Below are 24,070 nucleotides of genomic sequence, written 5' to 3' on the forward strand. Positions count from 1 at the left end.
TCACTTAAAAGCATTATGCACCTTTTTTTACTTTTTTACTTTGGGATTTTGGTCCTGAGGTGGAACCTCAAGTGGTTTGTGAAATTTTCTGGTGTTTTTTAGTGAAAACAGATTGCTGTGTACATAAGGGAAAAAAATTAGAAGCATGCGTGTCTTATAATGGAAAAGAAGAATTTAAAAAAAAAAATTGTTTTTTAAGCAAACCTGGATGCAATGCTAAAGTAGACATAAACATGCCAGGGCCTGAGCAACAAGGCTCTACCCATTGTAGAATATTTGATTATTTTGAAAGTTAGTATGCAATAACCAAAAGATAAATCATAATTTTTTTTAAATAAATAATTAAATTTTTTAAGGTCAGATAGGAATAATAGTTTACCTAATAATAAAAAATAAGATGCTGTTATAGCTGGTATAAATTAGTGAGAGCACAGAAGTCGTCGAACTGGTGACTGTGACAAGGATAAGGTAATGCAAATAAAGGCAAATTGAATCCATTAAAAATTATCAATTACAAAATATCAATTATTAACACATGATCATGGAAATTATGTACACACACTTATAACATGCACAAAAAATGAGAACGCAAACAGAAAATTCGAAGAATAGCAGACAACAAGACTGATATTATTTACAAAAATAACATTATCCAATGTGGGTGTACCTAATTACTTTTCTGTCATTCCTCATTTTCTTCTTTCTAGTCACTGTTTATTATAACTTGTAGTCCAGATACTACAATTTAGCTATTGGTCTAGTAAGCTTCTATCCACAAACAGAAAATACTCATGAGTATTTTTTTATTAACAAACGATTTACATCACTAGGGTTAGCTATTGATATTGAAAATAAAGTTGTGAATTAATTATAATGTCTTCTCATCCCTAAGCAGTACAACTGAAAGCAATCTCTCTTTCTAAAAAAGAAACTCAATAGATTAACTTAGGTAGCTAAGTCATCTTTGCTTAAATTACTAATCAGCAAAAGATATATTAACATTGCAATAAGAAAAAAATATGGTTCAAAATATTTGGCTTTATTATTTTCTGAAGCAAGAATTATAATTTGCATCTTTACATGTACATCTTGAAATGTTTCCTAGCCATTTTTAGAAGAAATGCCATTTTTATACAAAACACAAAATGTTTTAAAGCAGGCAGAACTAAAATCCTGTGTGCAAATATTAAGTTGTGGTTTAGATCCTCATGCTAAAGACATGATGATTTTGAGTATGATTATTTCAATGTTGGAATCTGCAACACCAAGAATAGCCAATGCTAAATTTTTAATTTACCTCTAGATTCATATTTGCTGATAAGAAAGCAAACTTCTTGTCTGAATTCAAAGAAACGAGCAAAATAATTTCCTTTCAAACCTCTTTTGTCCTTACATTGAAGAAAAGACATCAACATATGCTGACAGTTTCTTTATGTAAAATTGTAAATAATCTATTGCAAACAAGAACTGCGTGCTACTGATTTTATACAATTAATAACCTTCAACACTTCTATCAGTACTATTTTCAGCCAAATGCTTTTCGACAATTACATTTTTCTGCAAAGACTTCAGTAGTCAAACTCTGACCTTCAAAACAACCTGCCTTGATCTAAGAAACTACATTTTTTATGTACTCATACTGCTAACTCTAGTATGCATCATTCAAGCAGAGTTTCAAGTTATCAAGGATTATCATAGCTAGCATCTCTACCTACCAGCTAGAAAAATTGAAAGAACAACTATGAAATGTACTTTATGTTAATTCTCTATTCACATTCTCAAGACCATTATTTGGCAAAGACTGCTAAAAGAAATAGACAAATAACATCAGCCTTATCACAAGAAAGTTCATTACAGCTACAGGAATTATCCAGATTTACCATGAGTGACAGGCTACATTGTGAAAAGAAACTCAAGGAAGTAAACTCATGTAAGGAAACTCATCATTTGTATCCCACTAAACTCTGCATTATTGCAACTATAGCTCAACAGGTTGCAAAATGTATCCAGTTTCAATAACACAAAGATCATCATGATTTGGAATACCACAGACTGAACCCGAGTTCTCTTTACTGTTGTGTCAGATTTTTTGCTTGTTTCATGATTCCAGACAGGTTACAATCTGGAAGGAGCAAGATACACACTATAAGCCTGAAAACAACGATTAATGGCATTAATAAAATAGTGGTGGAATCATGGTATAGATGGACATCATTCTGAATGGGTACGATACCATATAGTATCCAAAAGGGGGACAAATCCTCCTTTTGCAGTTAAAAATATGTCGTCTTTCAACCTTAAAATGTCCTCATTTTTCTTTTTAATATTTATACAGTGTAAAAGTACCGTTCCGAAGAAACAAGAGCAGAACATCTATGACGAACTTCGAATGCTTATACAGCATCTCTCAAATATTAGACGAAATGCACCTTACAACCATATGAGTTAAAGTGTTTTGAATGGATGCTACTTCAAGAATACAGTGAGTACAGATTTGAAGACTTGTATTGAATTCTTGCAACAAAGGGAGTGTTATTATTGATGACATGAAACTGTACGACTAAGATTGCAGTCTCATGTCATTTTGAAGACAAAGGGACTAAGTCCATCAAAGTTATAATCTGCATCAACAATAGATAGTATTTTTCAAACCTTGTCCCAATATTAATTGCTTTTCAGAATTACCAATGTTTTGTGAATCTTATACTCGTAATGCAAATGCTGAGAAGGTTTTTCACTGATAAGGCAGTGAAGGTGATAATACTCAGACAATACAATTTTAAGAGTATGCAAGCTCAGGTTTTTATAGTTATTTACAAAGAAATGAAGAACTTCTTTCAAAATTAGGTAGCTCTGAAAAGCATGTTTAAATTGGTATTAGCACTATATTCTAAAAATTATTTTAATGTTGAAGTTACTTTTTTCTCACCATAAAAATATGAGATTTATAAAACTAGATTTTAAACTAACATAAAAGTTTATAAAAATTAAATTTTATTTTATTTTGAAATGTCTCCCTCTCAAAATAAATTTCTTCTTTTTCATTTTTGTATCTGGTAATCATAACTGACTTACACAATTTTACTAGCATAATTATGAATCTTTTATATAGACAAAGATCACTGAAATATACAAAGATAAGGTTCTTGATCCTTACGCCAAGTTGTTTAGTTTAGGGAAACAGTTAGTAATACCTTCCTCCTAATAGATGATAATGATGAAGTGAGCCACATAACCACTGGATCTGACAAAAGAACTCAAAACACAACAGAACGAATATTTGTCAAAGATTACTGAAAAAATACATAACTAAGAAGACTCATGATATGTGGCCCAGTACTTTGAACTCTAAAATGCACCTGGTTGCAGATCATTGTATTTGAAGTACCACAAAGTAGAAGCAAATTCTCTTTATTGACAAGTCTTATTTTTTATTTTGAGAGTGATTCCAACCCAGCTACTATATTAAGAGAGCAAAAGACATGTGATGAGCCTGAAAACATAATTGAAGGTCAAGTGCAAAGGTGGAGGAATCATGGTAAAGGCAGGCATTATTCTAAATGGCTGCACTGTCCAACACATTTTTGCCTACAAAATCTGTATATCTGTGCAACTACAAATGCTTAGATATACAGAGATGAAGTCTGTGATCCTTATGTCAATTTTGATTATGTTTCACTACAAAATTTTAATTTAAGCAAAAGTGCCAGTATTTAATGTCTTAAATAAAATAACCTATTTCAAATATTGTTAATATGAAATCAAGCATCAATAAACATAAGTCAACTAATATTCTCCAGCAAGTAGTATATTCCAAACAAGAATGAGATATATGGAATAATCATTCTGAATGCAAAAAGTTCTGTTGATCTGAAGGCAGATAACAAAAAGCATTTTTTGGCTGAAATCTAAATTCCTTAGACTTTTTGAAATTGGCCAAAAAAAAAAAAAACTTTCTGAATTTTTATTGGTACATTAAAAAGTGAAACCCTTAATGCACCAATTCAAAAAGTGATATTTTTCTCCCAATTTTTTTACTATATTTTCACTAAAAACTGTAGTGCATATCTGGAAAAAAAAAAAACTCATATCTGAAAAAGAATTCTAGAATGCATTTACTCAGGTGCAGGGAAAATTTAGTTAGGTGTACCCAAGTTGAATCGGTTGAATGCATAGACGGGTTAACAATATTATTTACCATTCTTGTCCTTAAAAAAACACTTAAGAGATTCCAATAAATGTATATGAAGTAGAAAGCACAGTAGTACAGGATAAATAGATTTAATACTCATTCATCTCCCCCCTCATATGCTTTGAATTTAGCATACATGCTCTACACAACTGTTAACTGCATTTTAAAGATAATGTAATAGCTGAGATTTAAAATGTGTATGAAAGATGTGCAATGTAATCTCAATAAATTCTGTTTCATTCATCATTATTTATTATTCTTACATTTGAAATCTAGACTGATGTCCATAATACACTCACGTTTGTGAAAATTACAACACCAAGAAGGAATCGTCATAATTGAATGCAATTTAATACACAGTTGAGTGGTAGTGGTACAAATAAATGATTAAATGTTCAAAGCAAACAAACAAGAACAAGAGATCAAAATCAGTATTTTGTGTGGCCACCACGCGCCGCAATAAGTGCTGCTACACGACGTGGCATGGAGTCAAACAAAGTTTGAATGTCTGACTGAGGAAGAGCATTCCATATCGTTTGTACGCGTACCCAAAGTTCGTCTGCAGACGCAACAGGACGAGGATCACGAGCAAGACGCCGACCAATGACATACCACACATGTTCAATTGGCGACATATCCGGGGAACACGCAGGCCAAGGAAGAAGCTGTACCTGCTGCGCTGCAAAGAAGGATTTAACAATCCGAGCAGTATGAGGGCGGGCATTGTCCTGTTGAAATACAGCGCCTGGCAAGCTTTGAAGGAAGGGAACAGCTTCGGGCTGTAGAACTTCACGGATATACCAGTTGCTGTTCAGATTGCCCACAATTCGTAGCAATTGAGATCGTCTATGATATGCTATGGCGCCCCAGACCATAACTCCGGGTGTTCGTCCACTGTGGCGTTCGATAATGCACTCCGGAAGGTGGCGTTCACCGGCATAGCGTCTGACACGAATGCGGCCATCATGGTACCACAAATTAAAGCGGGATTCGTCAGAAAACACGACATGCTGCCAATCAGCACGCCAGTCTCTATGCTGATTGGCCCATTGTAGCCGCAGGCGGCGATGGTCGTGCGTTAGGGGGATCCTGTATAAAGGAGTCCGTGCGCACAGTCCACACTGCAGCAGACGTCTACGAATTGATGAAGCACACAATGAAACACCTGTAGCTATTGACCACAGTGCTGCCAATTGTCTAGAGGAAGCTGTACGGTCCGTCCGCGCCATGCGGACCAGGTGTCTATCATCGCGAGCTGACGTCACATTTCGGGGTCCACTCCCGGATTTCCGAGTTTCCGACACTCGTCCGTCCACTGCTTCTAAACGCGCATCACTGTGCTGCTGTTACGCTGCACACGAGAGGCTACTGCACGATACGACAATCCAGCTTCACGAAGGCCGATGATTCTCCCTCGTTCAAACTCTGTAAGTTGTTCAAATCTCGCTCTCTTTCGTCGACGAGGCATAAGTACAGATTGAGTTAACGTTTACCACTAGCAGATAACCACCGATAACCATACACGCCTCGCTACAGCCGTCTATTTATTCGGATCCATCAGCCGTTCAGAGGGCGCTGCTCAGCATACGCATGCGCTACGGATTTGCAATTCTAATCATTTGCATATCAAGCGCTACTTTGCATTTCCTGAAAATTTCAGCTCACTCGCGTAAGTCCTTCATGGTGTTGCAATTTTCACAAACGTGAGTGTATAATCAAAGATAGGATAATAGAAGATGACTTTGGGGATTGTTTTGATTTTCTGTAATTGAGCCTAGCAGAAAAAATGGAAATTATAAAATATACCTGAGTTATAATTAACAGATTTTTTTTATGATGATGAAACAAATGCTTAATGCCCATGATCTTGGTTTATATTTTGAGGATGATATGGCAATGGTAATTTTTTATACATTCTATAACAAAAAAATCAACACACCAAGAAGGAATCATCCAAATGCTTTGAAATTTAGCATGCATAAATGTTCTGACCAAATATGCAAATGATTAAAATTTGGTGTCTAATGAAATGAATAGTGCACTCTCCAGTGCATCAGAACTGCGCATCCAGCAGATGTATATAAAGAGCTATTCTTAAACTGTTGTTAAAGATTTCTGTTGCATTACAATTTAGGATACCTTTCAACAACTGAAAAAAATGCCTTGCCGAAGGATTTGAGCTCATTACGAGCAACTGTCAGAGTTTGAAAGAAGTCGTATCATTGGACTGAAAGAGACAGGTTGGGGAAATGGGAGAGTCGTTTGTCATATGAGTCGAAGTGATACGGCGATTAGAATATGCTGGCAAGAATGGGTGGACAATAGCAGATTTCAACGTCATGATGGTAGCGGTCAACCTAGGGTCACAACAGATTGGGAAGACAGAGTGATTGTCAGATTAGTTGTCAAAGAGCCTGATTTATTGCCGTCAACAATCAGAAGTGTGATCCTCACACTGATGTCCACCACAATGATTCACAGACAGCTGATAAGAGTGAAATCTACGCTCGTACTGATCGTTACAGCACCTGCCGCTCACACCTGCACACTGTCGAGCCAGATCACAGTGGTGCTTGGCTCGATCAGGTTGAAATGATGCTGATCGGAGACATAGTCTTTAGTAACGAATCCTGCTTCCAATTGTGTTGTGACGAGTCTGGAGACGCCCAAAGCAGCATGCTGATCCTGCTTTCACTATTGCATGCCACACAGCCCCTAAACCAGGAGTTATGGTCTGAGGCGCCATTCCACTTGATAGGCAGAACCCTTTGGTCGTCATTAGAGGCACATTTACAGCACAGAAATAAGTCGGCATTATTCTGAGACCTGTTTTGCTACCTTTCCTTTTACAGAACCATGACCTTATTTTCCAGCAAGATAGTGCCAGACCACATATGGCAGTGCTCCGCAACCGGTGTGCCATGAGTAGGATATAGGTGTGCCGCAATCAAATACGTGTATTTGACATTTTGCAATTTTTCATCATGTATTTAATACACAATGACAATTTTTTTTTTCCTTAATAATGTCTATTTTAAATGTTTTTATATATTTCACTGTTGTGTGGTTATGTGTGTGATTGTAAGCGTGTCAGCATTTGAATTTTTTCGGCACTTCCTTGATAACTCGGAACTCTTTGGTGTGCCACGAAATTCCAGAAAGATTTTTTGTGCGTCGCAGTTGAGAAAAGGTTGCGGAGCACTGACATATGGCATGCGTTGTGATGAACTGTCTTACAGCTTATCAAACAATTCCTTGGACAGCCAGATCGCCATATCTCTCCCCTATCGAGCATATCTGGCATATGATAGGAAGGCGACTGCATCTACCAGGAAATGTTGATGACCTAGCCCAACAACTGCAGCAAATTTGGCAAGAAATATTTCAGGAAACCATACAGGAGCTTTATCAGTCTATGCCATGCCATGCCATGTGGCAGCTTGCATCCAGGCTAGAGGTAGGTAAACACCTTATTGAGCTCATTATTTTGTAACTATGTAACTCTGAAATAAATCATTAAATTGTTCTGAAATTTTAATAATTTTCTATTCTGTACATAACCTTCCTATCCACCAAATTTTATCTCCATCAGACAACTCCTTCTTGGTGCGTCGATTTTTTTTTTTTTTTTTTTTTTTTTTTTTTTTGTTATAGAGTGTATTTCAGGGTTTATAATGACACTGATGTTAATGACTATAATCTTGGTTTAGGTGTTGATGAAGATATTAAATGAGGAGGAGGAGGAGGCTAAAAGTGATCACTTACATTTCAGTGGTTAAAACGATCTTGATTTACATTCTGATTATGTCAACAGCAACATTATTGTTGATTACAATGATCATTATTCAAATTTCGATGAATGTAATGTTAATGATGATAATTTGGAGTTAGATTTTGCGGATTGTGATCTTGAATTAGGTTTGATGAAGCCAAAATGAGGAAGAAAAAAAAATAACAGGAACACGAGCCTCACAAAAGCAGTTACCTCTTTATTAAAGTATTGACTGTGTTATCTTGTTCTCATTAATCTGGATGATAATGCATATGTCAATGAAAGTGAAGTTAATGAAATCAATGTGTAATAACATTAAAAATAGTTTATAAAATTAATTAATAATAGTTAATAAACCAATTAATTAACAATAGTTAATGAAATAAATTATGTCAATGAAGGTTAATACGAGGGCCATCCAGGAAGTAGATTACGTTTCCGTCTGTGTCCGCTAGGGGCGGGGCTAGCGCGGCCATCTTGGGGTCAGAGCGTTGCGCAGCTCAGTCTGCATCTAGCCATGCTAGTGAGAGGTTCGTGCTGTGCTCCGTTCAGATACTGTGACGGTTTGAAATGTCTGCGTTAATTGAAAATCCCGCGAGCTGCGCTCAGTAATAAGGTTTCTGACTGCAAAAAACTGTAAACCGATAGAAATCTATCGGCAGCTTCGTGAAGTGTATGGGGACAACATTATCACTGAAGGTGGAGTGCATCAGTGGGTCATAAGATTTCAAAATGGCCGAACCAATGTTCACGACGAAGATCGAAGTGGGAGACCCAGCATAGTGACCGCCGAACTTCTCGAAAAAGTCGATGCTAAAGTCCGTGAAAATCGAAATTTCACAATAACGGAACTTTCTTTGAGTTTTCCACAAATTTCGCGAAGTTTGTTGCACGAAATCATCAGCGAAAAGCTTGGTTACCACAAGTTTTGTGCAAGATGGATTCCAAAAATCTTGACAGAGGACCACAAAAATCAGCGAATGGCTGCAGCGTTGAACTTTTTGGACGCTTACCATAAGGATGGTGACTCTTTACTCGATTGCATCGTTACTGGTGACGAAACATGGGTGAAACATGTGAACTGTGAAACGAAATTGCAATCAATGCAGTGGGGGCACACAAGTTCTCCCCAAAAACCCAAGAAATGCATGCAAACAATGTCGGCAAGGAAGATGATGGCGACTGTTTTTTGGGACAGAAAAGGTGTAATTTTGGTGGACTTCCTGGAAAGAGGCACTACAATAAACTCTCAAAGGTATTGCCAAACTCTCCAAAAACTCAGAAGAGCAATTCAAAACAAGCGCAGAGGAATGTTGAGCTCTAAGATCTTGTTGATTCACAACAACGCCCGGCCCCACACGGCAAATGTCACTTGTAAAGTTCTTGAATCTTTTAAGTGGGAGTTGTTTCCTCATCCGCCGTACAGTCCCGACCTGGCACCGAGCGACTTCCACCTATTCCCAGCAATGAAGAAGTGGCTGGCTATGCAGCGTTTTGATGACGACGCACAGCTGCAAGAAGAGGGAACGAAGTGGTTGAAGGCGCAGGCGGCCGAATTTTTCGACGAAGGAATTTCCAAGCTCGTACATCGCTACGATAAATGCCTTAATTTGTATGGTGACTATGTAGAAAAGTAGTATTTGAGTGTGGCTTTCATCTGTATATAATAAAATTTGTTTCCTATACTTTGTTTATTTTTTTATTCCAAAACGTAATCTACTTTCTGGATAGCCCTCGTATACAGAATGATTCTAAATTGCTTTTATAGATTAAGAGGGTTGATAGTACTCATCCATGAGCAATAATTACCATAAAACATAGGGTCGCATTCCACTCTGAGAGGCAGAAAAGAGAAATACTAGAATTCCAACTGAACTTACAACAGTGTTGGGAGAGCGAATGAACGAAACCAAAAGTTAGTCAATCAGTTTAGTGTGAAACTCGCAGAGAACGCACAAAGCGGATAAAACAGAAAACTTGGCGTTTGAGTTTTAATTCGAGCTCAGACTATGACGGCAAATGCACATCTTTGGTTGGCAAGGCCTCAAGCTCGCAAACGATTACAAGTTAATTATCTAATCAAGGGCTGAATATTATCAACCAACTTCAACTTCCGCTGTATGCTGAGATTAGCATGAAAAGTTCATGCAGTGTTCCGGCTGTCAGAACATTGTGTCCCATAGAAATGTGCTTCAAGTAGAATGATAGCAGCACAGTTAAGTCCAGGAGGACAGGATAGAAGATGGCGAAAGGGGAAAAATCAAGGTAGCAGTTTTCCCCCGAATAGATACTTTACCCCTAATAATTTAAATAATTAACTTGTTGCAATCATTTGTGAGGTTGAGAGCTTGCCAGCCAAAGGTGTGCATTTGAGTGTTTGCAATCAGATCAAATTAACACTCGAATGCCAAGTTTTCGGTTTTATCCATTTTGTGCACTCTCAGTTTTTCACTAAACTGATTGTGCAACTTTTGGTCTTGTTCATTCACTTTCCCAACAATGTTGTAAATTCAGGTTGGAATTCAAATATTCCTCTTTTCTGCCTCTCAAACTGGAATGCAACCCTATGTTCTATGGTAATTATTGCTCATCTGGATGAGTACTATCACCCCTCTTAATTTGAAAAAACAATTTAGAATCACCCTGTAGATAACCCTATCTATATCTAGATACCTAAAAAGAATTAGTAATTTACTTCAGCATTGTATGGACTATATAACATAAACCATAAGTATAAATCAAGTGTCAGGATCGCCAAAGATAAATAAAATGTGCGAGCTATTCGTTAACCACTGCACGAAACAACTGCATTTAAAAGATGAATGTAGAATTTAAGTTCTGAGATGTAAGTGGAAGGAGTAAGATGTATTTACTGCTCAGTGTGATGTAATTTTAATAAAATTCTATTGTTTCGTCATCATTTATGATTCTTAAGTTTGAAAGCTGGACTGATGTTTATACTAAGTCTCTACACTGTTGCCTAAATCAAAAATGCAATAGATTATTCCTTACCACCTGAATTTGGTTGACTCGATCTCCTACCATTTATCTTTTAAGAGGGGGGGAAATAAAAGGAATGCGTGTTTTAATATATTTACAGGTAATCATATTGAAGAATATTTACAGGTAATCATACTGAAAATAATTTTAACAAATATTTATGTAATTAGTTTGAAGAAAGCTAATTACCTGAGAAACACAATAAACTGTAAAAAAACAGTTTTTCTAAAAAATAAGAAACTGTAGGTAGTCAAGAAATTAATTCTTCAAAAATCACTTTAAATTCAAAATTTTTCAAGCAGGTATTGAACAAAATATAGCAAAATGTTAGACTACACAAACTCAAAGAGATTTTTGTCTACATTATCAACTGGTAAAAACTTCAGATCAACAACAAATCATGATACATGCATTTCTTGTCAAGATAAGCTTAATTTTTATCCGATTTTGATGTGGTTTGCTTTAAATTAATCTTAAATATGAAAAATCATTTTGATGATGACCAAAAACTACTATTTTCCCTTATGCAAAAATATAGTAAATTAACCTGCTTATAAATATAAATTAACTTGCAATATGAAAGTAACAAAATTTGTTCCTCCTGTGATTTTCATGAGTATGCAATTTTTCTCTCTATTAAAAAGCATGTCCCATTTTTCCAGGGCTGTGGAATCAGAATCAGAGTCAGGCAGATTTTGGGGTAAAAGGAGTCGAAGCTGGAGCCGCTAAAAACAGGTCGACTCCGACTCCAGTTTTTGTTGGACAGTTTGAATTTGAAATGAAATTTAAATAAATTGAAAAAAATTAATGACAAGCTATGTTATTAGTTTTATTTACGGAAATGCACGAAATCTATATTAAAAAATCTTGGTTACAAAACTGTGCTACATCTTGGTTACAAAACTGTGCATATGTTAAAACTCAAATATATTTGAAATAGTATATATATTACTATATATATAATATTTGAAATACACAATTAAAAATATATGCATTTTTTAAGCAAATTTGATAAGAAAAAAATTGAGCAGTCAAGAGGGTTGAAAGAAATGAAAACAAAAATCTATTAAAATCTATTAACAGTATCAGAGAAAATGGAAGGCATGTTGAAAATTCTTATTGAACTCAATTCACAGGAGGAGCAGCAAACAATATTTTACTCGTTAAATATTAATTAATAATAACTTTTTATTAAGCCTTAATTAAATCTAAAATTGAAGTACATTGCATTTTTTATGCTTAAACAAGCTAACTTTACATGCCAATGTTGCTGAGCTTACAAAAAAACAATTCTTATTTACACATATGCAAAACCGGAAATGATCTCACAGAGAATAGTTGTTATTAGATGCTGGTGAATGCTGATACACTAACCATTCTAGGCACATATAATTATAAATTACCATCACTGATCAAAGCTTGAATTTTGCCTAATTATATATCATTCTTCTGTATAGCCTCCACATTAACTTTCCAACCGACAGAGGGTTTGGCACCAAAACCTCAAATTCCTCATAACTGTGATAAGGTAATTTTTTTAATTAGAATACACCCTTATATTTTATACCTACAACCTTTAATCTTTTAAAATGCTGCTTTAATTTTATTTACATATTTCTAGATACATGTACTTATCTAAATATGTTAAAAAAAGTATTATATATAGCTGGAGGTCAGCTGGAGGGTTAAACATGAGATGAAACATGCACTGCAGGTGCCAACAACTGAAATGCCAGAATGGAATTTATTACTGTAAAGTAATATTCTCCAATTTTTTCCCTTCCAACCATACACCTAAATTTATGATTTAAAATAAACGATATGCAGTTACTTTGGCAAAATGAGGAAGAAAAAGGAAAAGTTCTACAGAAATAATTAGCTAGATTAATAATATAAAGAACTCACCTGAAATAAACTGTAAATATTTTGTAGTTTCATTGCCCAATCTATCAAAAACTAATATATTTGCATCTTCCAATCTTTTTCTTATCCTTGGATGCACAACTTTTTGGCATGCAACAATGTTTACTTTTCCCGAGATAAGTTCAGATGCAATTTTTTCTAAATGACTTAAAATAGATTCCCACACACTAATGGCATCATTAACTTCAAGTTTTTCAACAGGAAAATCAGCATCTCCAGCTAAAGATATGGTAAATAGAGCAATTTTTAATGCACCAAAGTCAGCATTCAAAACTGAACAAGTTTGCTGATATATTTCTTGAGTATTTTTAATAAGTAATCCTTCATATAATTTAGATTGTCTTACATTAAATCCTTCTTGACGTAATAATTTAATATTATAATTATCTAATGTTTTAGCAGTATTACATGGAATGACATCTAAAAATGCTGTTAACAGCAATAAACTAAGATGATTCTTATCATCTGCACTTAATATACAACCAGGTTTAGAATTCAGTAATGAATTCACAACACAAAGCAAGTCAGTAATATTTGAGAAATCTACATTCAAATTGCAAGAATTATTTTCTAAACTTAAACATTCTATATAAATCTTTCCAAAATGATCATATAATGTACCAAGCAAGGGCAATGGGCATTTAAGTGTCAAAGAATTTTCAATTAATCTCAATATTAAAAGTGCACAAGATAAACCTCCATCTCCAAAAAATTTCAAATGAGACTGAGCAGAAGCTATAATGAATTTTAATAAATAGTTTTTTACAGATACATTATGAAAAATTCTTTGAGATGAAGAAGTGACAGAAACATGTCCACCAGATATATTTTGAATAATTTTCAGCTTTCCTCTTGGTCCAATGCATGTCTTGATAATCTGTAATAATGTTTTTATAGCAGATGCATTCAAATCATTGGAAAGTGGATTAAAGCAGATCTCTGATGGACACTGTACAGATGTTGCTTTAGCCATAACTGAAAAACATATTTTAAAAACATAAAATATGTATATATACATGAAAAATAATAAGTTAAAATAAAGTTATCAAATTGAAATCATACAATGTAAAATTTTTTATCACAAAAAGCACATTTTATCATTTTTAAGCATCCTGTATTTACATGCATATTTTCCCTTTAGTTTATCTGAAGGTTTTGAAATTTTTTTAAATATTCACATAAATTTCTCCTTCTTCAAGGCATTAAGAAAAAGAGCTTCCCTTAATGCTAAAAATGCTTTTGTCTACATAGTAGTTGTATTCATCTAACTGATTTGCTAAAGTATTTTGAGTTCATGGCACTCTGATTAATTAAGCAATTATAGTTTTTGTGATAAAAATCTTCGGAAAACAGAGATATTTAACGCTCTTGATAGTTCTGAAAATTACTGCATGAGGTAAGACAAACTGAATTATGATGAATATAATGACAATGGTGGTAGCTTGCAAGTAGTAACAGATGACAGCTTCAGTAGCACTTTTGACTTCTGGCACAGGCAGAGCCAGCATTAGAGCATGTTCAACAGCTGCCGATTAATTTAGAGACAACAAAATTTTTAGACTTCAGTAAGGAATCTGGTGGCAGAATTTTGGAGTTGCATAATTTGCACCAGAGACAAAAACTCTAGCACCAGCCCTGGACCTAGGGCTAGACCTAGGGCGGACCTAAGGCTAGGGCGGACCTAGGGACATGGATCTGGGACTTGAGGACAACAGTAACAGCAGATGAGTTTCAAGATACAGGGGAAACAGAAATTAAATTATCTTGTTAGGTATTGTAATGTTACTATTGCTATGTACTCTTATGAGAATGTAGGTTTCTTTTAAATAAATAATATTGTGATAGCTACCACATGAATACTTTTCATTTGTTACATTCTTACTGTAACCATGTCCTATGGAAATTAAAATTATTCATATACTTTTCTAATTTCAATTTTCACAGGATAAAATTACTTCAAAAAAAGGGCAGGAATACTGTATTTTAATTATATTAAATGCATAATCGTATTTGTTTTGTAGTTACAGACAATTTTAATTAAAATACTTTATGTGACTGAAGTACACTGCGCAAAAAAAAACGGGGGGACAGCTCTACATCTCCCGTTCTACTGGGCCGATTAACAAAATTCAGTTTGCGTTTTTGTCTCAAAAGCATGACTTAGAATATATATTAAATTTATACATAGCATTGTTCTAACATAGGGATTTCGACATAAAATCAGACTTTTTCCGAAATAACATACCTTTTTTTTTTTTTTTTTCCATCTTTCAATTCTACGACTCAAATTATGCCCAGGAACTTTGTCAAATTTGGTACGAAATTTATGGAGAAATTCAAAAATTTATCTTGGCGAAATTTTTTCAGTTTGACCAAGAATAATTCACTCGGCAAATTCTTAATATATGGCAACCAATTTTCCGCTCCCTTCCATTATGCTGGAGCAGGGAAAAAGGCACCTCATTCCTGTTGACTTTCGTTTTCCTTATGCAAACTTTGATCAGAGGTCAATCGGATGTAAGCTAACGTGGTTGCCGCTGATTGGCCGATGACGTCAAGATCGGCAGGTTGGCCGAGTATGTGTATATGTACGCCGGTATCAGCGAATGTGTGTGTTCCGAGTTAGTATTATGCTAGTTTTCTTTCCCTCAAATGGTTTTAAATGTAAAGGCTACAGTGTTAGCTTATTTTATTTTAATTTACAGAATAAAGCATGAATTTTATTTAGATTAGTCTTAGCTTTATTTAAGGGAAGCAAAATATGCTTTGCAAATATCCCCACAACCAATAGGGTTATGGGCCCAGTGCCAACAGCTAGCCTGTTACCTAGTTCAACTCAGCATTGAAGGAACGTAGGTGAAGAGGGCCATTCTCCACGAAAAGAAGCAGACCTGTCTTAGAAGTTTGTTCAAGTTGTTGTGCTCACACATAATTGCAGATGTCATTACTACCTGAAGGTTTTGAGCTGTTAAACCATGACAACTGGGATCGATGGAAAGCCGATATGAAAATTCTGTTACTGGATAGAAATTGTTGGAGCTTCATGGAGAACAAAGAAGAAGAATTAGATAAAAGTGCAACAAGAACTTCACATTGAGAGAGAATAAAGCCTTCACTACATTATATTATGGAATTAAAACTGAGTTCAGGCTGCTGATACAAGAATGCTCAAGTGGTAAAGAAGCATGGGAAGTTCTACAGAAGCAATTCGAACTCAAAACAAGAGCAAGATTAGCATTAGGGTTATTCATCGCAAGGATAAGAATGACTGCAAAGAAGTTGGCTGAAGCTGGACACAACTTGGCAGATCTTTTTAAAGGATTTCAGGCAATAAGGAGATTACCCCAGGAAAACTATGGCATTGTCCAGTTGATCTATAAGTGGAAGAACAAACATTTTACGCTGGAAAAAATTGCTGAAGATTTGGTAAGGGAAGAAAGTTGACTTCGCCTGGTAAATGCCGATTTAGAAGACAGCAAGGTAAGCGTGTTTAATACTATTAGTTCAATTGCAGGGAAAGATAGAGTTGAAAATAAAACTAAATCTAAGAAAAAAATTGAGAATATGAGAATAGGACCTTGTTTTCAGATGTCATAAATTTGGACACGTAATCGCTCAATGTAAAGAAAATGTAAGTAAAAATCAGCAGTTTAAAATAGATGATAAAAATGGACAGTTTAAAGATAAGAATTAATGTTAGTAGAAAATTATGTAACAACTACAGATAAAGGAAGTAACGCAGATAAATTTAATTGGGTCATAGATACTGCAGCTACAACTCCTTTCTGTAATAATACAAATTTAATGATAAATTTTGAAGAAATAAATGATATACGTATGTCTTTAGCTGTAGGAAATTGTGAAAGTAAATTACTAGGAAAGGAGTACCGTCAAATTTGCAGTAAAAGTAGGCAATCGAATAAACTGGATTGAGTTATATAATGTGTTATATAATCCAAATCTAAGGAGAAATTTACTATCGGGAGCAAGATTAGAAAAGGCAGGTGCTCATTTTGTGATTTCAAAAGGGAAGATGTGGATATACTTTAATAATTGGGATAGATTATGCTACGCTAAACGATGTGAAGGACTTTATCACGTGAAACCATTTTGATACACAACATATAAAAAGGAAGCTGGTTACGGTAAAGAAATTGGAAAGTTAAATAAAGTTGACGATGCGACGCTATGGCATTGGAGATTTTGCCACATAAATTTTGATTATATTAATAATACTAATAATAATGAAAGCGTGAAAGGATTACCAGAAATTGAAAAACAAATGGAGAAGTGTGAACCATGTATTATTGCTAAATCTAGTAGAATAACTTTTTAAACTATTCCGAAGAGATTGGATAAACCATTGCAGTTAGTTTATTTAGACGTTTGTGGTCCACTCCCAGTTCCATCTACAGGTGGAAGTAAATATTTCCTCACTATTGTGGATGACTATAGCAGATTAGTAACAGTGTATTGTATAAAAAATAAAAATGAATCATTCTACAACTTTAAGAATTATCATAGGCTAATGGAAAGACTGACGAATAGAAAATTAATAAGTATACGCACTGATAAAGGTGAGGAATTCTGTAAAAGGCAATTCGAAGGGTACTTAGCTGAAAATGGAATTAGTGTTGAACGCACAAACACGTACACCCCAGAAGAGAATGGTGTGTGTTTTAAACGAACGGCATTAGACGCAGTTAAAGTTATGCTTAATGATAGTAAAATGGGAAAAGAATGGTGGGCAGAAGCTCTTGGCTGCTTCATACATATGTGGAACAGAATATGTCATAAAAGTAACCAAACCCCTTATGAAATGTTCCTAAATAGAAATCCAAGTGTTGTTTATTTTAAAGTATTTGGTTGTAAAGTCTATGTTGGCGTGCCAAAACAGATTAGAAATAAATTACAAATGAGGTGCAAAGAAGGAATCATGGTAGGATATGTGAAGGAAACTAGGGGTTATAGAATATGGCTACCAGAAGAACACAGATTAATAGAAACCTGTAATGTGAAGTTTGATAAAAAAAAAAAAAAAAAAAAAAAAAAAAAAAAAAAACTGAATGCAGCAAATGGCATCATGGACCAGAAATCAAAAACTAAGTTTAAAAGACTAGAAGAATCTGAGCTATTAGCAGAATCAGATGAAAAACAGGAAACTTCTAGAGAAGAAATAAAGTTGTCAGATGACAAACCTACCCCGAAAGAAGTATCAGACTTAACCTGGCAAAGAAAAGCAGTTAAAAGACCAGACGGAACACGTACAGACATATATTATTATGTAGAGGGAACAGACACCCGTTTTAGATCCTATAATGATATTGAAAAGTATTGTGAGGCAAGAAATATTAAATTTGAAAAAGATAAATTTTATTTTAGTGGAAAAAACGAATCATCGTTGAAGAAAAAACGAATCATCGTCATGAGGAAAGTTCATTTTGTAGAACAGGAGACTAGCTCCGTGTCTGAAGAGGCAAATTCCATAGAAATTGTTATCCCACAAAATTTTAAAGAAGCACGAAAATCAGTAAATGCTAGAATGGGATAAGGCAATGAAAGAAGAAATTGACACAATGAAGATAAGAAAGGTTTGAGAATTAGTCGAAAAGCCAGAAAATAAAACTATGCTAGGAAGCAAATAGGTCTATACGCTAAAAATAAATGAAAAGAATGAAGTAGTTAGATACAAAGCATGTTTAGTAGCACAAAGATTCAGGCAGAAAAGAGGTGAAGATTTTGATGACATTTACAGTCCTGTAGTAAATTTTTCAATCATAAGATTATTTTTCACTATACTGGTATGTTTATATGGATGGACTAATTGTCAGTTAGATGTAAAGAATGCATATTTGTATGCAAACCTATATGAGAAAATATATATGACCCAACCAGAAGGATTTATTGAAGAGGAAAATAAAGTGTGTTTATTACACAAGGCCATTTACGGTCTACATCAAAGTGGCCATGAATTTACCCTTTACAAATATGAACATTTCCACATATAAAATAAATAAAATATTGTTGCGTGCGTACGGGTTCGTTATGAAATGAATGCACAAGTCCGATGAAAAAAAAATGAACAAAAATTTATTATTATCACAACAAAAATGCTTAAATTTTCTCAAATTATCACGCAGTATTACAATATCTCACAGTAGTTTTCTTTTAACTACTCAAATGTCCAATAGAACGTAATTCAAAACAGCTAAAGAACGCTAATCCACGAATTCGCTACAATCAACAACAGTAGTTTTTTTAAACAACAACAAACTAAGAAACTACTACAAACTGAGATGTTTTCCTCCTTTTATAAGATTTTAAAATCACGCGCTAGAATTTTCCAGTACTTTCTCGAAATCAAAAAGAGATATTTATTTATTTAATGCACGCGCTCTTGTATTTTCAATTTTCCGGCTTAGCTTTCTTTTAATAGTCGTCACGCGCTGCACTGCGCAAGAAATAAAACCAATTAATTTATAATTGAACTAATATTAGCTTTTTAAATACCAAATTTGTAACACTGCCCCCTTCCCAAGGACTGCACGTCCCGGGCAGTACAATCCCTGGACAGGAAGCTAAATTTACAACTGTGGCATAAATGCAACTGAGGCATAAACATTACATTACAATATCAAACAATATAAACAATAAATGCAATAACTAACTTGAACAAATCAAATGCTATCAAATACTAAATACAAAACAAATACTAAATACAAATCAAATACTAAATACAAATCAAATACTAAATGCAAATCAAATACTAAATACAAATCAAATCAAATACACATTTATAAACAAAAAGGACCATGGTCTTATACTATTTACAATTATTTACATTATGTACTATGGCCATAGTAATGTGCTAACCTGTCGTAATGAACGACTTTAGGTTTAGAGTTCGAAGACTTACGAATCCGAACCACGACGTCATTCAGCCTGTTTAGGACTGCGTACGGGCCATCCCAAGGTGACTGTAATTTCGGACAAAGTCCTTTCCGTTGAGTCGGATTCCACAGCCACACCTTGTCTCCTTCGTGGAATTGATGTTCAGTAGCTCTTGTGTCGTATCGGGTCTTCATCTTCTCCGTCGCCAAGTTGACTCGCTCTCATGCAAAGTTGTGCATCACTTCAAACCGGGCCTGGAGATCTTGAATATATTCCTCAGACGATGAAGGAGCATCCGGAGGGCGGCCAAACAATAGATCACAAGGCAAACGAAGATCACGACCGAAGAGCATTTGTGATGGAGAATAGCCGGTAGTGTCGTGGACAGCACTGCGGTAAGCCAGTAAAAAGAGTGGTAATTTCTTGTCCCAGTCCTGTTGGTTTCTGGAAACCACTAATGAGAGGTTATTAAGGATGGTTCGATTGAACCTCTCTACCATGCCGTCCGACTGGGGATGCAATGGCGTCGTTTGAGTTTTGTCAATGCCGAGTAGTTTGCATAGTTCTTTGATTACTGCCGAGGTAAAATTCCTTCCCTGATCGGAATGTAACTGAAGAGGCACTCCGAACCTGGAAATCCAGTGCTGTATCATTACCTCAGCTACTGTGACAGCCTCTTGATCAGGAACAGGGTACGCTTCAGGCCACTTGGTGAAGTAATCAATGACAACGAGTATGTATTTGTTGCCATCAGCAGTTCGTGGCAGAGGTCCTAAGATGTCAAAGGCGATACGTTCAAAAGGCGCCCCTACGTTGTAACGTTGCAGCTTGCCTCGGCTGCGTCTCTTCGGTCCTTTCCGACCTGCACAGGCATCGCAGGATCGGCACCACTTTTGCACGTCATCCTTTGCATTATTCCAGTAAAAGCGCTCACGAACTCTCTGTAAGGTCTTCATTATTCCAAAGTGACCTCCCGTAGGGCTGTTATGTAGTTCTTTAAGGACATCAGGAATGCGGGATCTTGGAAGTATCAGCTGCCATCGGAACGTCTTCCCATCATCCGATTCAAATTTCCGGTATAAGACGCCGTTTCGAATGTGAAGTGAATCCCAGAGTGCCCAATACTGTTTGGTTGTAGGACTACAGATAGAAATGTCCTGCCAGGTAGGTTTTCTGGTTGATGACTCCATTAAATCAATTATCGATTTAATGTCGCGGTCTTCCAGCTGGTCTTTCCTGACTTCATCATCACTCCACGGTTCTCGATCAGCCGATGTTGATGTTGTAATTTGTCTTGCGACCGGAGTCAGCAGCTCGTATTTCGCTTCCACCCTGGAACAATATCGGCAGCTTTCTTGGCAAGATCTTCTAGACAGGGCGTCGGCGTTTCCGTGTGATGATCCCTTACGATGACGGATAGTGATGTCATATTCTTGGAGTCTCTGTATCCACCTGGCTATTTGACCCTCAGGATTCTTGAAATTTAAAAGCCAGGTCAATGATGCATGATCGGTGCGGAGCAGGAATTTTCTGCCATATAGATAGTGATGGAACTGTTCTACAGCTTTGACTATGGCGAGCAACTCTTTCCTGGTGACACAATAATTCCTCTCCGGTTTAGACAGGCACTTGCTCCAGTAGGCCACTACACGTTCTTGGCCGTCTATTTCTTGGGACAAAACAGCACCGACACTTTCATTGCTCGCGTCGGTGTCAAGAATAAATGGTCGGTCGAGCTGAGGATACGTCAGGATTGGAGCAGATGTTAAAGCCTCCTTTAAGTTGTTAAATGCATCCTCGCATTCTTTTGTCCACAAGAATCTTTGCTTGCTCTCTGTCAGCTTGTGAAGGGGTCTTGCGATGGAAGAAAAGTCCTTCACGAATCTCCTATAGTAGGTGCAAAGCCCTAGGAAGCTTCTCAGCTGATGGACATTTTCAGGACTTTTCCAGGATTTAACCGCTGATACCTTTTCAGGATCAGTGCGCACACCTTCTGCAGAGATGACATGTCCCAGGTAAGTCACTTCCTTTCGGAACAATTTGCATTTAGCGGGACTCAGCTTCAGATTGGCTTCTTTCAGTTTCTGAAGCACCTTCCTAAGATTTTCTAAATGTTCTTCAAAACTCTTTCCGACGATGATGATGTCGTCCAGGTATATCAGGCAGGCTTCGTAGGAAAGACCTTTCAAAACAGTCTCCATAAGACGTTCGAATGTTGCCGGCGCATTACACAGTCCAAACGGCATCACCTTGAATTGAGAAAGCCCTTGCTTGTCCCGTAGGAAATGCCGTCTTTTCTCGGTCTTCAGGCTGTATTTCTACCTGCCAATACCCACTCTTTAAATCAAGTGTTGAGAACCACTTGCTTCCAGAAAGAGTGTCTAGAATGTCGTCAATTCTAGGAAGAGGGTAACTGTCTTTCTTCGTAACCTCATTCAACCGGCGATAGTCAACGCAAAATCTTGTTGAGCCGTCTTTCTTTCTGACGAGAACGATGGGAGATGCCCATGGACTCGCTGAAGGCTCGATGACATCGCCTTCTTTCATATCTTTTAACAGTGTTCGCACCTCTTCCTGTTTAGCAAACGGTAGACGTCTTGGATGTTGCTTGATCGGGGGATGATCGCCGGTATCTATTCTATGTTGTGTCAAACTAGTTCGACCCACGTCAGAAGACGAGCAGGAGAAAACAACTTGAAGATCTTTGATGACGCGATCGGCAGCATTCTTCTCTTCATCGTTCAATTGCGCATTCTGCAATAACTCCGATGTAATGCTCTCTGATGAGGACACGGATTCTTGGATATTGCTCTTTCTTTCAACGCTGGTTACTGGAGTACATGCTGCAACCACGTCGCCTTTCTTAATAACTCTCGCCTTCTCAGTTACATTGGCAACTCTCACCGGGATAACCATTCTCGATAGGTCGACGAGTGTTGAGGCTACTAGTACTCCTTTCGGGCTATTACAGTTATTGGGATATTCTATGATGCCGTAGCGGAAATCTGTTTTCGGCTATAGATCCAGGGAGTAAAATTTCTGTTCTTGCCAGTATTGTGATATTGTCTTGTGCTATGATTCTGTGGACAGATTTAACTTCTTCATTATTAATTCCAAATAACCTTATGTCCTCAGACGCAGAATGCAATTCGTTATTTTTAAAGTCCAAGGAAAAATTGTATTTCCTTAGAAAGTCCAATCCGAGTATGCAAGAATCAGTGATCTCTGCTACGTATGCCGTGTGATGGTAAGCGGCACTTCCAAACGTGATGTTAACATTTACTTTCCCATTGATGTCGATCTTCTCACCGGACACAGTCTGTAGGGTAACGCAGGGCGGCGTCCAGATAAGTTTGCTTTCCAGTTGTTGAGCCAAATCTTTTCGGATGATGGTAACGTTGGCTCCTGTGTCTATCGTCATATTGCAGGGGACTCCGTTAATATGTCCTATTATGAAAAGTCCATTACTGCCGCCTCTCACTGCAGAAATCTGAAGCGTTTTAAACTGGGGCTTTTCATTATCTGGCAACCTCCGCCCCGCGAGATGGCCACTAATTAGTTTCCCTGCTGCTTGTTAGAAGCGGTCTTAACATCCGTACCCTGGGGTATTCTGCAGTTTCGTCGTATGTGTCCTTCAGCACCGCAGTTCCAGCACTTAACGGTCGGTTTCTTCTCACCAATATTCCGTCTCAAGGCGTTCAGTTGTCTAGTTAAATCGTCTAGACGAGCGGTGACTTGATCCCCTGGCTCCTGGACTTGAGCAGCTCTGACTGGGTGGCAGTCTCGACGAGTGGCTTGCTGGGCTGCCTCGAATTTCATGGCGTACACTAGAGCGCTTTTTAAATCTTTTACATCCGCCATTCGTAGAGCTTTTTGTATTTCAGTATCCCGGATGCCATCGATGAAATATTGCAGGGACAGGATTTCCCTTGTTTCTGTCGGGCACTCCGAAAAGGCGTGATGTGACAGCCTTTCAACGTCCGTGGCGAGCTCCTGAAGTGATTCAGTGGGCTTCTGTTGACGGGATTTTAATTAAAGCCTGCTGTAGTCTTTTAAACATTTCTCGCCAAAGCGCAGCTCCAAAGTGCCGGACAGAGCTTCGAAATCTAACCTTTTGTTTTCGGGAAGAGTCTGAAGGATATCCGCTGCGTCGGCTCTTAAAGAAGCGGCGAGATGACAGGCCTTAGCTTGGGAATCCCATCCATTCGCATCCGCAACGATAGAAAACTGGGTCTTGTACACTTGCCAGGATGTCTTCCCATCATATGTGGATAGCTTCAGAAATGGACGAG

General features: G+C 36.7%; 1 protein-coding gene across 2 annotated transcripts in view; it reads right to left on the minus strand.

Annotated features, from left to right (window-relative positions):
* The window catches only part of LOC118190697 (chromatin accessibility complex protein 1-like), a 40,299-nt gene that overhangs the window by 12,603 nt on the left and 3,626 nt on the right, over nucleotides 1-24,070 (minus strand). Inside the window, exon 2 of one of the 2 annotated variants that reach the window (XM_035361452.2) lies at nucleotides 12,870-13,862. In XM_035361452.2, coding sequence (XP_035217343.1) covers nucleotides 12,870-13,860 — 991 coding nt within the window. In that variant the 5' untranslated portion in view covers nucleotides 13,861-13,862. Of the gene's footprint in view, nucleotides 1-12,869; nucleotides 13,863-24,070 lie in introns of those variants that run through there. The other variant, XM_085812089.1, reaches the window with a different exon arrangement.

Source organism: Stegodyphus dumicola, chromosome 2, assembly GCF_044657685.1.
Source record: "Stegodyphus dumicola isolate Sdum_Otavi_A_Nest chromosome 2, ASM4465768v1".
Classification (NCBI taxonomy): domain Eukaryota; kingdom Metazoa; phylum Arthropoda; class Arachnida; order Araneae; family Eresidae; genus Stegodyphus; species Stegodyphus dumicola.